We start from the raw sequence: 16,987 nt of genomic DNA, 5'->3' as shown, positions 1-16,987 counted from the left end.
ACCAGGTCGGCACTTGCCGCCAATAGTGTTGTATGCTTTTCCTACTGACTCATCGCTATGTGTTGTGACAGTGTTAAAAGAGTACCTTGAAAGGACTAAAGTTCAAGGCAAGGAGTTTAATGTACAAACGAAAATATCGTACGGAAACAAGTTGAGTGTGTAACACGAGGGAATGTTATATTTCTAATAATTGTTCATAAATAAACAGTTTCCTTATGTCACATTATATATCAATATTTACTGAACAGAAACAATATACAAGAAACTTTATTTATTGTTTGTCGTATATATATATAACGTGATACGACGGAACGGTTTGAAGTTTGAACAGAAAAACATTCATAACAATCCAAATGTGTGTCCGATAGTTTATTTTAAAGAAAAGCATACAATTTCTTCTTAAAAGGTCGATGTTAAATATGACCAGCCGGTGGTAATTTGATAAAACTGGCTAAATTACAATATATCAATGTATGTCTTATTGCAGTTTTAGTTTAAACATATTTTATTGCAATATAATTACAAAAGGATTGGACACAAGTTATTGCAACTTATAAACGCCCTTTCCATAATGGTTTACAACATATAAATATAATGCAATTTCTTATTGCAGTACCAGCCTAGGCATCAGTGTCAGGGAGTTCTTCATCTTCTTCATCATTATCATTGCCATCATCATCATCATCATCATCATTTCCTTCAGATTCATGCTGAAACAGAAAGTAAATAAATGATTTGAAGTTTAAAGCAGTACCATATTGATAACTTTATAACATGTTATTGCACATTAATGTTGAATTATTTTACCATTTATTCATTAATTTATACATATATAAACTTTATTTATTTTTGAATTATGAAACAAGTTATTTCAACTTATATTAATCACTCTTGTTGGCCCGGATGTAAGAGCGGGGGTCTTATTGTTATTGTGGGAGGATACCTGAGAACCCGGAGAAAACCCACGTGGTCGGGCAGATGACCCCATACATTTTTACGTCCGATCAGGGAATCGAACCCCGGCCACCTTGGTGAAAGGCAAGTGTGTTATCCACTGCACCACCCGACAACCCAATTGATTTTATGATGTTCTACTTTAAGTCATAGAGTCCTTCTTTTTTAATGGTCTCCATTTAACTATTTCCTGTGTTCATATTCGGTCCTATTCTATCGTATTTTAGTTGAATCATGATAAAGTTTGTTATAAGATAAAGTACCTCAACAAAGTGAGTTACAGTTCACCATATAGCTATGTCGTCCTTCTCGTTGTGTTACGGTCCAAAAGATGGAAATCCAAAATGGTATAAACTACTGTTGAAACAGGAGGGGGGTTGGATACAACTCTCTAATTTTATGAAGTTCGAATATCAGAGGAAGGAACACCGGTTTATTCAAAATTAATGATACATTAAGTGTTTAAATACGAACCGTATCAATTCTTAAAATAGATAACTGTGACAACCATGATTACGGCAAAATGGGAAGGGGGGTAACGGTTTTGTTTACACTTTACTATTCTCTTGTGTTTTATGTTTTAACTCATTCTCCTTGAAATTTCATAATTAACTTTACCAACCTTTGAATTGGAAGAGTCTAAATGTGTCTTGAGGGGTAAATGAGTTAATAGTTGTTTTTTTGTATGGCGGTAATTTGGAGAGATATATCTAGGATATATCAAAACCTTTTTGTAAATCGGGCCGTTTGTAAGAACATGTTAATGTACCTTGCCAATGACCTTGGTCTGTTCTATATGAAGTTCTGCGTCTTTTCCACCAACTGATCCGGTAATGATAGTTTTCTTCGTCTTCACGTCATACCCGTCTATTGTCCCCACCTTGAGGTATAACACACAGGGACTTGTTATCATAGTCAAGTTTTTATTTGTGCAGCATAAATATTTCGTATCGAACATCTGTCATGTTTGTCACTTTCAACTTTTAAAGAAATTATATTAATGTAATAGATGCTACACTTTATATTACATATTTGGTATTATTTGTCTATGTTTACTATCTAACTCTGTTATTTGTTCTTTATCTAGTTTCGGTGCGTTATCTATAAAATTGTCTATCCTCTTTTGATTGTGATTTTTTCACTTCCAGTACCTGATCTATCAACCTATCTGTCATTACTATCTTCCTCTATTGTCTGATTTTATTTTCTCCACTTCCGGTTTTTGTTGTTGCTTTATTCACTTCCGGTACCTGATCTATCAACTTATCTTTCTTTACTTTTACCTCTATTGTCTGCTTTAGTGTGCTCCACTTCCGGTTCCTGATCTTTATACTTGTCTATAATTGGTTGTTTTATTCACTTACTATACCTACTCTTTAAAATTGTCTATCGTAACTACTTCTATTGTCTGCTTTTTCCCCTCTAGTTCCGGTTCCTGACTATATATCATTGTCTAGCATTACTATCCTCCTTCATTTCTTTGTCCATTTCCGGTACCTGACCTATATAACTATCCATTATGACTATGTACCTCTATTGTTTCATTTTTATCCTCTTCCGGCACTTTCTCTAAGTACTCATCTATCTCGTTGCTGATGTTTTTCATGGCCTCGGCAAAAGAATTGTCTTCTAAGCCACCAATGAGACCACCCAGGACGTCTGTTAACATATTGATAACACATGAGGAAAATATAAATAAGGATTAAACATAAAAAATGACGATACAATATACAACAAACCAACACACTCAAGACAAATTGTATAGCAGCGTTAATTAAAGTTGATAAAATATACGATATACGATGGCGGCAAAACATGATGATACAATACCACAGAGACACAATACAACGGCGTCAACATACGAGGATACAATACCACAACGTCAACATACTAGGATACAATACCACAGCGTCAACATACGAGGGTACAATACCACAGCGTCAACATACGATGATACAATACCACAGCGTCAATATACGAGGATACAATACCACAACGTCAATATACGAGGAAACAATACCACAAAGTCCACATACGAGGATACAATACCACAGAGTCAACATACGAGGATGCAATACCACAACGTCATTATACGAGGATACAATACCACAGCGTTAACATACGAGGATACAACACCAAAACGTCAACATACGAGGATACATTACCACAACGTCAACATACGAGGATACAATACCACAACGTCAACATACGATGATACAATACCACAGCGTCAACATACGATGATATAATACCACAGCGTCAACATATGAGGATACAATACCACAGCGTCAACATACTAGGGTACAATACCACAGCGTCAACATACGATGATACAATACCACAGCGTCAACATATGAGGATACAATACCACAGCGTCAATATACGAGGATACAATACCACAGAGTCAACATACGAGGATACAATACCACAGAGTCAACATACGTACAATACCACAGAGTCAACATACGAGGGTACAATACCACAACGTCAACATACGAGGGTACAATACCATAGCGTCAACATACGATGATACAATACTACAGAGTCAACATACGATGATACAATACTACAGGGTCAACATACGAGGATACAATATCACAGCGTCAACATAAAAGGGTGCAATACCACAGCGTCAACATACGATACCACAGCGTCAACATACGAGGGGACAATACCACAGCGTCAACATACTAGGATACAATACCGCAGCGTCAACATACGAGGGTACAATACCACAGTGTCAACATACGAGAATACAATACCACAACGTCAATATACGAGGATACAATACCACAGAGTCAACATACGAGGATACAGTACCACAGCGTCAACATACGAGGATACAATACTACAGCGTCAACATACGATGATACAATACTACAGAGTCAACATACGAGGATACAATATCACAGCGTCAACATAAAAGGGTGCAATACCACAGCGTCAACATACTAGGATACAATACCACAGCGTCAACATACGAGGATACAATACCACAGCGTCATTATACGAGGATACAATCCCACAGCGTCAACATACGAGGATACAATACCGCTGAGTCAACATACGAGGATACAATACCACAACGTCAACATACGACGATACAATACCACAGCGTTAACATACGAGGATACAATACCACAGTGTCAACATACGAGGGTACAATACCAGTGTCAACATACGAGGATACAATACCACAGCGTCAACATACGAGGATACAATACCACAATGTCAACATACGAGGATACAATACCACAGCGTCAACATACTAGGATACAATACCACAGAGTCAACATTACAATACTACGGCGTCAACATACTATGATACAATGCCACAGCGTCAACTTTCGAGAATACAATTATAGATTAAACACAACCAAACTTACCTATGTTACTCATAGAATATTGTTTAATGAAGTGAAAAGAAAGTTTTCAGTAACGGATGTTACTTTTCTTTTCTGTTTTTCTGGCTTATGGCATATCAATTTTATTTTATTTCATAATCATCATATTTAGTATCATACGGAGACGTACGTCATGGACTAGTACATGGAAAATCTGGTAACTGTTCAGTTATCTTTTTAGTAAATAGAAAAATACCTAATGTCAATAACTGCAACAGGGAAAGGCTGACAGCTGTTATGTTATTTACATTTTGTAAACAATTCAAAATTACATATCAATTATATTAATAGGGAACACCTGAATACCTGTGGGATTGTATCCTCGTATATTGACACTGTGGTATCGTATCCTCGTATGTTGACTCTGTGGTATCGTATCCTCGTATGTTGACACTGTGGTAATGTATCATCGTATGTTGACGCTGTGGTATTGTATCATCGTATGTTGACGCTGTGGTATTGTATCCTCGTATATTGACGTTGTGGTATTGTATCCTTGTATGTTAACGCTGTGGTGTTGTATCCTCAATAATACAATACCACAGCGTCAACATACGATGATACATTACCTCAGTGTCAACATACGAGGATACGATACCACAGAGTCAACATACGAGGATACGATACCACAGTGTCAATATACGAGGATACAATACCACAGCATCAACATACGAGTATACAATACCACAGCGTCAACATACGATGATACAATACCACAGAGGCAATATACGAGGATACAATACCACAGCATCAACATACGAGGATACAATACCGCAGCGTCAACATACGATGATACAATACCACAGAGGCAATATACGAGGATACAATACCACAGCATCAACATACGAGGATACAATACCACAGCGTCAACATACGATGATACCATACCACAGCGTTAACATACGAGGATACAATACTACAGCGTCAATATACGAGGATACAATACCACAGCGTCAACATACGATGATACAATACCACAGCGTCAACATACTAGGATACAATTCCACAGCGTCAACATACGATGATACAATACCACAGCGTTAACATACGAGAATACAATACTACTGCGTCAATATACGAGGATACAATACCACAGCGTCAACATACGACGATACAATACCACAACGTCAACATACGATGATACAATACCATAGCGTCAATAAACGAGGATACAATACCACAGCGTCAATATACGATGATACAATACCACAGCGTCAATGTACGATGATACAATACCACAGCGTCAACATACGATGATACAATACCACAGCGTTAACATACGAGGATACAATACCACAGCGTCAACATACGAGGATACAATACCACAACGTCAACATACGATGATACAATACCATAGCGTCAATATACGAGGATACAATACCACAGCGTCAACATACGATGATACAATACCATAGCGTCAACATACGAGGATACAATACCACAGCGTTAACATACAAGGATACAATACCACAGCGTCAACATACGAGGTTACAATACCACAGCGTTACCATACGATGATACAATACCACAGCGTCAACATACGAGGATACAATACCACAGCGTTAACATACGAGGGTACAATACCACAGAGTCAACATACGAGGGTACAATACCACAGCGTCAACATACGAGGATACAATACCACAGAGTCAACATAAGAGGATACAATACCACAGCGTCAACATACTTGGATATAATATCACAGCGTTAACATACGATGATAAAATACCACAGCGTCAACATACGAGGATACAATACCACAGCGTCATTATACGAGGATACAATACCACAGCGTCAACATACGAGGTTACAATACCACAGCGTTACCATACGATGATACAATACCACAGCGTCAACATACGATGATACAATACCACAGAATCAACATACGATGATACAATACCACAGGGTTAACATACGATGATACAATACCACAGCGTCATTATACGAAGATACAATACCACAGCGTCAACATACGAGGATACAATACCACAGCGTCAACACACGATGATACAATACCACAGAATCAACATATGATGATACAATACCACAGCGTTAACATACGATGATACAATACCACAGCGTTAACATACGAGGATACAATACCACAGCGTCAACATACGATAATACAATACCACAGCGTTAACATACGAGGCTACAATACCACAGAGTCAACATTTAGCGCGCACCATTCAGTTTGTCTGTGACACATGTGGCAGTTATACCAGTTGGTCTGCCCACATCTATGCAGTTTATTGCTTATATTTATATTTCCATAATGAGAATTCGCAAAAAAATGTATGTCTTTTCCAAATTTCAAATTTCCCGCTTATTACCGTCAGCTCAGGTCAGTATCTAGAACGGCACAAAGATAACAGCTGACGTCATGCGCTATTTCCCATACAAAATTGAAAAGACTCCGCAACTTTCGTTAATAATTCATTTGATTTTTATTTATATATATATCATATTCTCGATTCATAAATAGTAACAAATGACATTTTGTAAGTAACTAATCAAGTGTCGTAAAACATTTTCCGATTTTATTGCGAACTATATCCGCGCACGCACTCAACGGAAGCCCGCAGTAATCAGGTCAGAGTTATATTTACAGTCCGGCATGTTGTTGATGTTGATCGTGCAACCGGAGAAGGTTGAATTGGTGAAAGATCCAGGCGCAAAATTGTTTGTTGATCTCACAGACACTTGAGACAGGCAGCTGGTGTTCGGGATCAAAGCAGAACATACCGATAAGTTCGGTAGTGACACTGTTAAGTCGCTCGGAGGTGCAAAGACCAACTTCAGTTATAGTCTTATAAGATGAGGCTGCTATTGGCAGTACTTTAGTAGTAATATAGAAGGGCTTTGCCACACCAAATGTAAATATACTAGGATACAATACCACAGTGTCAACATTCGAGGATACAATACCACAGCGTCAACATACGATGATACAATACCACAGAGTCAACATACGAGGATACAATACCACAGTGTCAACATTCGAGGATACAATACCACAGCGTCAACATACGATGATACAATACCACTGAGTCAACATATGAGGATACAATACCACAGCGTCAACAAACGAGGATACAATACCACAACGTTAACATACGATGATACAATACCACAGCGTCAATATACGAGGATACAATACCAAAGAGTCAACATACGAGGATACAATACCACAGCGTCAATGTACGAGGATACAATACCACAGAGTCAACATACAGAATACAATACTACTGCGTCAATATACGAGGATACAATACCACAGCGTCATTATACGAGGGTACAATAACACAGAGTCAACATACGAGGATACAATACCACAGCGTCAACATAGGAGGATACAATACCACAGCGTCATTATACGATGATACAATACCACAGCGTCAACATACGAAGATACAATACCACAGCGTTAACATACGAGGGTACAATACCACAGCGTCAACATACGATGATACAATACCACAGCGTCAACATACGAGGATACAATACCACAAACGAAGATGTAATATGAAAAACGTAGACAAATTGATGTACTCAGATATACGTTTTTGTATGGATAAAAACATTGTTAACAAAACCATTTTCGTCAAGAAAGATCAGTGTTGAAAAATGAGCGACGAACTAGAAATTGACTACGTATATGTATCTACCCTTAGTTATATCCATGATACCATTGTCGTCGTCGTCATCGTCAACGCCGTCGTCGCTCTCGTTGTCAATGGTATCGTCATTATCGTTGTCGCTGTCGTTGCCATCAGCACTTCGTCTGACGACGATAGACTTGCCGGTAGTAGTGTGTAGTATTACACAGAGAGCGAGTATAAGGATGACGGCGTTGTGTCCGAGAATCATGTCTTAACGAGAACGTGTAGGTGTATGGGGACAAGACGGGGAGTTAAGGAATATATACAAAGAGGAGGCGATCAATGCCGTCTTTTGTTGATAATTGATAGTATGCAATCTATGTATCATTCACGGGCAACAATCTGTGTGTATGTGTTTCATATTCTGTAAAATATCAGTACCGTAGCTAAATATTTATTCATGTTTCGGAAGAAAATGTATATAAAAAATGTGCTTATCTTTAAAAAGTTTGGATGCATGACATCATTTGATTATTTGATTTGGCTATAATGCTACTTGCTAAAAACGTTTTTAATCTAAAAAAATCCATCCGTAACATGATAATGTGTATACGATGTATTAGGCGCAACACATCAAACGTCTATTTCGTAAGTCTGGCCTTACAGATTGTAATTTAACCGTATGTGATTGTGTCTTTCCATGACAGCTTAAAACGTGTAAACTTTACTTATTTTGAAATTATGAAACAAGTTACTTCAACTTGCAGATATTATTCAGTGTTGTTGGCCCGAGTGTTAGCGGACACTGGGTCTTAATGTGGTAGGTCTAACCCGGAGAACAGTCACACGGTCGGGCATCCCTTGTTACGTCCGCTAGAGGGGTCGAACCCTAGCCGGAGAGATATAGAGAAGGTGAAGAGACGGAGGTAGAAAGTCCGGAGAGATATAGAGAAGGTGAAGAGACGGAGGTAAACAGTCCGGAGAGATATAGAGAAGGTGAATAGACGGAGGTAGAAAGTCCGGAGAGATATAGAGAAGGTGAATAGACGGAGGTAGAAAGTCCGGAGAGATATGGAGAAGGTGAAGAGACGGAGGTAAACAGTTCGGAGAGATATAGAGAAGGTGAATAGACGGAGGTAAACAGTCCGGAGAGATATAGAGAAGGTGAAGAGACGAAGGTGTAAAGTCCGGAGAGATATAGAGAAGGTGAATAGACGGAGGTAATCAGTCCGGAGAGATATAGAGAAGGTGAATAGACGGAGGTAATCAGTCCGGAGAGATATAGAGAAGGTGAAGAGACGAAGGTGGAAAGGCCGGAGAGATATAGAGAAGGTGAAGAGACGGAGGCAGAAAGTCCGGAGAGATATGGAGAAGGCGAAGAGACGGAGGTAAACAGTTCGGAGAGATATAGAGAAGGTGAATAGACGGAGGTAGAAAGTCCGGAGAGATATGGAGAAGGTGAAGAGACGGAGGTAGACAGTACGGAGAGATATAGAGAAGGTGAAGAGAAGGAGGTAAACAGTCCGGAGAGATATAGAGAAGGTGAAGAGACGAAGGGGGAAAGTCCGGAGAGATATAGAGAAGGGGAAGAGACGGAGTTAGACAATCCAGAATGTAGATGGAGATTACTTACTAAAGTGAAATCGAATGTAACAAACATGTCAAAATGTGTCTTGGATTTTGTGGTTGTCAAACGGAATACGTGGCTCTCTGTTCGCTGTCCACTACTCTTTATACCTGTCAGTGTAGGCACGTTGGCCCCCGTGATGATAGAGGGTAGCCTACAGCTGTTGCAGAGACTCTTTATTCAACATAATCAATTGCACCTTTTGTAGATACAAACACGACACATCCGTCGATAACTCGTCTAATCACGTGACTTGTGCTACATTGTACCTGTTCCAAGTGACTAGTGCCACCACGTGACCCGTTATTAATCTTCCCCTATAACTGTGTCCTGCATACGTGGAATAAAATGGTAATTAGCTGAAGTGATTTACACAAAGTTCTGAGTGATATTTATATCTAAGATAACATCTTGTGTTTGGACAGTCTGTTAAGTGGTCATCAACAACAATGTACATGTACTTCGAGATGTGGCAATGATACATAACCTGTCTAGAAGTATAACTAATTAGTTTAGATGTCTGACCTCTGAGAGCATCCCTCATTTCTATTAGTAAATATTGGGATCATACTCTTTCACGTGTATCTTGAAAATTTATACAGTACTGTAGTGTCTTGTTAGTGAAGTTATACCATAGAACAATGCTACAACTATAATACGATAGAAGTTATAGACTTTTATGTTATTTCAAACTAAAATATCAAAACCTGAATAATCGAAAAATCTTTATTGCCAAAAAACGCAGAAAAAATGAAAACAAAATGTGAATATAACACAATGAAAGTTACAATACAAAAAACGGGTAATTTGCGATTTTTCAAATTACTAACTCACCTTTTGTGGACATTTCGTAGTTATCAGGTGACATGTTAAGCTGATGTCATTAGACGTATCAGGTGACCTGTCAAACTTGTGTCCTCAGTTACTAGTCGGGCACACTTGGTACGTTACCCGGCGGCCTATTATACTGGTCCCCCTTGGGACTACCTTGACCTTTAGGTACAGTTCCTCCTCCACTCGACTGAGTCTCTGTAGCTTTGTTTTTCCCGTCCTGTGTGCCCTTTACTTTTCCTGGTTTGTTATCAGGTACCTGTTGATGTGATTCGCCAGCAGCCTCTCCGCCCTCCTTCCCTGGAGGTTTCATTTTACCCGGGGATTTATTTTTGTCATCGACTCCATGAATTCCGGTCGCGGACATACCACTGTAGTTTACTTTGAAGGGACTTTTGTTGTTGTTTCCTACGCCGCTTGATTCGTTCGCACTTGAGTATCCGGCGCCGCCATTCTGTATGGTTATTTCGTCTGGTGGGATGTTGAAGTCAGCGCTTTGAGTCTTGTCGCCCCCTGAGGCGTCCGTGTGTTCTACTTCATGTTCTCCAGTCTATGGGATCTTAACGATGTTTACGAACAATAACCAGAGTTAGTGATGACATACGGTGGACCTTCAATATGTGACATGTTTTGTATTCGCCGTTAAGTTTGGACAATTTCATAAACGTATTTAGATTTCTTGTGACATATATTCTTTTTGCCATGTTGTTTGAACAACGTAAATGCATTCCTGATTTTTAAGTGTTATACTTCTCAGGTATTGTTCCAAAAGGGTCATATCTCGGGGGCCTTTGTAGGTAGGGGACTCCCAATCACTTAGAAACCTGGGATATGGATACTTTCTTTTTCTGTGATGATAATTACTGATTTTTATTAATATATGTGATTATTTCCCTATACTTGTAATATAATATGTTATTGTTATTTTACATGTTTGTCGCAATAATAGCTCTCAAGAGCTAATATTCCTTGCTTACCTGTATGCGACGTTAAATAAAATTTCTTGTATCTTGTGTGTCGACGTTATTGTATATTTCGTCTTCCTGTGTTGACGTTGTGGTGCTTTTTTCCACTGTGTGTTGACGTTATTGTATATTTCGTCCTCGTGTGTTGACGTTGTGGTGCTTTTTTTCCCACTTTGTGTTGATTTTATTGTATATTTCGTCCTCATGTGTTGTTGATGTGGTATATTTTGTCACTGTGTGTTTACCTTATTGTAAAATAGGTCGTCATCGTGTGTTGACGCTGTGGTATATTTTGTCACTGTGTGTTTACCTTATTGTATATTTCGTACTCATGTGTTGTTGATGTGGTATATGTTGTCACTGTGTGTTGACGTTATTGTATATTTCGTCCTCGTGTGTTGACACTGTGGTATATTGTTGTCACTGTGTGTTGACGTTATTGTATATTTCGTACTCATGTGTTGACGCTGTGGTATATCGTTTTCACTGTGTGTTGATGTTATTGTATATTTCGTCCTCATGTGTTGACACTGTAGTGAATTGTTTCACTGTGTTGAGGCTATTGTATATTTCGTCCTCATGTGTTGACACTGTAGTAAATTGTTTCACTGTGTTGACGCTATTGTATATTTCGTTATCGTCTGTTGACGCTGTGGTATATTTTGTCACTGTGTGTTGACGTTATTGTGTATTTCGTCCACGTGTGTTGACGTTGTGGTGTATTGTTTTCACTGTGTGTTGATATTATTGTATATTTCGTCCTCGTGTGTTGACGTTGTGTTATATTTTGTCACTGTGTGTTTACCTTATTGTAAAATAAGTCGTCATCGTGTGTTGACGCTGTGGTACATTTTTCAATGTGTGTTGATATTATTGTATATTTCGTCCTCATGTGTTGACACTGTAGTAAATTGTTTCACTGTGTTGACGCTATTGTATATTTCGTTATCGTGTGTTGACGCTGTCGTATATTTTGTCACTGTGTGTTGACGTTATTGTGTATTTCGTCCTCGTGTGTTGACATTGTGGTGTATTGTTTTCACTGTGTGTTGACGTTATTGTGTATTTCGTCCTCGTGTGTTGACGCTGTGGTATATTTTGTCACTGTGTGTTGATATTATTGTATATTTCGTTCTCGTGTGTTGACACTGTAGTACATTGTTTCACTGTATGTTGATGTTATTGTATATTTCGTCATCATGTGTTGTTGATGAGGTATATATTTTGTCACTGTGTGTTGATGTTATTGTATATATCGTCCTCGGGTGTTGACACTGTAGTACGTTGTTTCACTGTGTGTTGATGTTATTGTATATTTCGTCCTCATGTGTTGTTGATGTGGTATATTCTGTCACTGTGTGTTGATGTTATCGTATATTTCGTCCTCGTTTGTTGACGTTATTGTATATTTCTTCCTCATGTGTTGACGTTGTGGTATGCTTTGTCACTGTGTGTTGATTTTATTGTATATTTCGTCCCCGTGTGTTGCCGCTGTGGTATATTTTGTCACTGTGTGTTGATGTTTTGTATATTTCGTCCTCATGTGTTGACGCTGTGGTATGTTTTGTCACTGTGTGTTGACGTTATTGTATATTTCGTCCTCATGTGTTGTTGATGTGGTATATTTTGTCACTGTGTGTTGACGTTATTGTATATTTCGTACTCGTGTGTTGTTGATGTGGTATATTTTGTCAGTGTGTGTTGATGTTATTGTATATTTCGTCCTCGTGTGTTGACGCTGTGGTATATTTTGTCACGGTGTGTTGACGTTATTGTATATTTCGTCCTCATGTGTTGTTGATGTGGTATATGTTGTCACTGTGTGTTGATGTTATTGTATATTTCGTCCTCGTGTGTTGTTGATGTGGTATATTTTGTCACTGTGTGTTTACGTTATTGTATATTTCGTCCTCATGTGTTGTTGATGAGGTATATATTTTGTCACTGTGTGTTGATGTTATTGTATATATCGTCCTCGTGTGTTGTTGATGTGGTATGTTTTGTCACGGTGTGTTGACGTTATTGTATATTTCGTCCTCGTGTGTTGTTGATGTGGTATATTTAGTCACGGTGTGTTGATGTTATTATATATTTCGTCCTCATGTGTTGTTAATGTGGTATATTTTGTCACTGTGTGTTGACGCTATTGTCCACTGCCTACAGACCTATTAAAGCAATGTCTTGAAGCACTGCTTCCTTTGATTACCGCAATCATGAACCAATCATTTGTTGAGTCAAAGGTTCCATTATGTTTCAAGAAGGCACATGTCAGACCATTGTTAAAAAAGCCTGGAATGGACAAGGAGGAGTTGAAAAAATACCGCCCAGTTTCAAATCTGCCTTTTCTGTTTATGATCTTGGAGAAGGTTGTGTCCCGGCGTTTAGAGGTTCATCTCCATGCAAACAGTCTCCATGACAACATGCAATCGGCCTACCGCATGGGACACTCTAATGAGACGGCCCTCCTACGTGTACATAGTGATATAGCTTCTACATTGGATAACAAGTGCAGAGCGGTGCGTGTCATGCTGGACTTGTCAGCTGAATTTGACGTCATTGACCATGGCATACTTTATTAACGTCTGGAATACTCTTATGGAGTGACTGATACCGCACTATGCTGGATACAGTCATACCTGAGTGAACGACGACAGTGTGTTGCCATCGGATCTGCCACCTCACATGACAAAGTACTAGATTTCGGGGTTCCTCAAGGGTCGGTGTTAGGACCACGAAAATATTGTATGTACTCCAAACCGATTGGAGAGATTTGTCGTCGCCATAGCCTTCGCTATCATTGCTATGCTGATGACACACAAATTTACATGGTCATAAAACCACAGGACAGTTGGAATACAGTCTCAGAAAGTCTGGAAGCTTGTCTGACAGATATCAGTATCTGGATGAACGCCAACATGCTTAAACTTAATCAGGAAAAGACGGAACTAATCGTCTTTTCCCCAAAGTGTCAGCAAACAATGGCTCTCCAGCTCAAGGTTGGTGCCAGAACTATTGAGACTGTTCCAGCTGTTAAAAACCTAGGGGTATACTTTGACAGTTCTCTGAACATGGAGAAACAAGTGAACGCTATTGCCAAATCCTGTTACTACCAGATCAGGAACATCGGCTGTATTCGGCAGTTTCTAACTGCAGATGCATGCAAGATTTTGGTGCATTCACTTGTTACCTCTCGGTTGGATTATGGTAACGCCCTGCTCTGTGGTATATCTGACAAACTAACTAGTCGTCTGCAGAGGGTTCAGAACACTGCAGCACGGCTAGTTACTCGTACTCGAAAGAGAGAGCACATCACACCTGCGCTTTATTCGTTGCACTGGTTACCTGTACGATACAGGTCGCAGTACAAAATTCTGGTATACACATACAAGGCACTGAATGGAACAGCTCCTCAGTACCTACAGGAGCTTGTTACCCTGTATCAGCCGTCAAGATCACTGCGGTCGGAGTCAGAATCTTTGTTGTGTGTCCCAAAATCTCGTACTGTGACCTACGGAAACAGATGCTTTGGGAGGGTTTCGGCTACGTTGTGGAATAGCTTACCATCTGCTATTAGGAATTCAAATACCCTGGCCAAGTTCAACAGGGACATAAAAACTCACCTCTTCACGTCTGCATTTTAGAATCTTTGCAAAGACGTCATGTTAATACCACCCTTTTATTTGTTCAATTATGTGCACATTGCTTGTTAAATATATGAAAGTGATTGCAAGCCTTTGTTGTTTGTTTTCACAATTATAACCATTACCATTATCTATATGTTGTAAAGCGCCTTAGAGTAATTTTACAAATTATATAGGGTGCTATATAAATGTTGTATATTATGATTATTATTATTGTATATATCGTCCTCGTGTGTTGACGTTGTGGTATATTTTGTCACTGTGTGTTGACGTTATTGTGTATTTCGTCCTCATGTGTTTACGCTGTGGTATATTTTGTCACAATGTGTTGATATTATTGTAAATTTCGTCCTCGTGTGTTGACGCTGTGGTATATTTTGTCACTGTGTGTTGACGTTATTGTGTATTTCGTCCTCATGTGTTTACGCTGTGGTATATTTTGTCGCAATGTGTTGATATTATTGTAAATTTCGTCCTCGTGTGTTGACGCTGTGGGATATTTTGTCACTGTGTGTTGATGTTATTGTATATTTGGTCCTCATGTGTTGTTGATGTGGTATGTTTTGTCACAATGTGTTGATATTATTGTATATGTCGTCCTCGTGTGATGACCCTGTGGTATATTTTGTCACTGTGTGTTGACGTTATTGTATATTTCGTCCTCGTGTGTTGACGCTGTGGTATATTTTGTCACTGTGTGTTGATGTTATTGTATATTTCGTCCTCATGTGTTGTTAATGTGGTATGTTTTGTCACAATGTGTTGATATTATTGTATATGTCGTCCTCGTATGATGACCCTGTGGTATATTTTGTCACTGTGTGTTGACATTATTGTATATTTCGTCCTCGTGTGTTGACGCTGTGGTGTATTTTGTCACGGTGTGTTGATGTTTTTTTATATTTCTTCCTCGTGTGTTGACGCTGTGGTATATTTTGTCACGGTGTGTTGATGTTTTTTTATATTTCTTCCTCGTGTGTTGACGCTGTGGTATATTTTGTCACGGTGTGTTGATGTTTTTGTATTTTTCGTCCTCATGTGTTGTTGATGTGGTATATTTTGTCACGGTGTGTTGATGTTTTTTTTATATTTCGTCCTCGTGTGTTGACGCTGTGGTATGTTTTGTCACTGTGTGTTGACGTTATTGTATATTTCGTCCTCGTTTGTTGACGCTGTGGTATATTTTGTCACGGTGTGTTGATGTTATTGTATAATACGTTATCGTGTGTTGACACTGGGATTTATATTAATGATTGTGTGTCATGTGTGTAAATATCAGATTTGAGAGACAACAGGTTGCAAGACACTGACACAACCTGTTGCCTAAACTTTTTATTGATCAATTTTCTTATTTATTAAAATTTATTTAAAAATCCGATTTTTTTCCAACTCGTTTATCTTTTTTATTGATATGTTAATCGTTATGATAATCCCATTCATCTTATTGTGCACATATCTTTCAGAAATACGATACACTTTTGTGGCAGCACAACGCATCAAACATAGCGTGCACGTCGTGCAAACATCGTCTACACATTCGCAGGCATATTCCAAGAGTTGTACCTGCTGCCCCCATTGCAGGACTAAATTTGGGATCTTATCTTTTCTCTCCTTTCTGAAAAACTTTCGTCTTCCTAAAGTCTCTCTTGATAATGCCTCACTTTTGGCCTTTACTTGAGTGTTTCTACGTGGGGGTGGGGGGTGCGTGGAGGCTATCTTCATTCGGTAGTTATTCATACTGATATACCCCCTCCCCCACTCACTGATATACCCCCTCCCCCACTCACTGATATACCCCCCTAATGATATTCCCCTCCCCCACTGATATACCCCTCCCCACTGATATACTCCCACCCCAACTGATATACCCCCTCCGCCACTGATATACCCCCCACTGATATACCCCTCCTCCACTGATATACCCCCTCCCCCACTGATTTACTCCCACCCCAACTGATAT

At 39.0% G+C, this 16,987-nt stretch overlaps 2 protein-coding genes across 3 annotated transcripts in view; both read right to left on the bottom strand.

Moving 5' to 3' along the window:
- Positions 1-527: 527 nt before the first annotated feature.
- Positions 528-8,273, bottom strand: LOC110441689 (nucleolin-like). 2 transcript variants are annotated; one of them, XM_021484902.1, is made up of 4 exons: positions 8,030-8,273; positions 2,486-2,613; positions 1,724-1,834; positions 528-710 (listed from the first exon to the last, which is right to left on the bottom strand). In XM_021484902.1, the coding sequence occupies exons 1-4, from the start codon at positions 8,229-8,231 to the stop codon at positions 621-623; spliced, it is 531 nt and encodes a 176-aa protein (XP_021340577.1). In that variant the 5' UTR covers positions 8,232-8,273; the 3' UTR covers positions 528-620. The 2 variants fall into 2 exon arrangements, with proteins under 2 accessions (XP_021340577.1, XP_021340578.1); XM_021484903.1 differs by having other exon boundaries at positions 8,051-8,273.
- A 2,242-nt stretch (positions 8,274-10,515) lies between these two features.
- The window catches only part of LOC110441685 (clumping factor A-like), a 15,985-nt gene continuing 9,513 nt past the window's right edge, over positions 10,516-16,987 (bottom strand). The window contains exon 3 of the mRNA XM_021484894.1: positions 10,516-10,971. Within this exon, the coding sequence (XP_021340569.1) occupies positions 10,516-10,971 (456 nt within the window). The remainder of the gene's footprint in view (positions 10,972-16,987) is intronic.

This window comes from Mizuhopecten yessoensis, unplaced genomic scaffold (assembly GCF_002113885.1).
Source record: "Mizuhopecten yessoensis strain PY_sf001 unplaced genomic scaffold, ASM211388v2 scaffold716097, whole genome shotgun sequence".
Classification (NCBI taxonomy): Eukaryota; Metazoa; Mollusca; class Bivalvia; order Pectinida; family Pectinidae; genus Mizuhopecten; species Mizuhopecten yessoensis.
The sequence above is the reverse complement of the archived record's forward strand: the minus strand, read 5'-3'. Positions and strand labels throughout refer to the sequence as shown.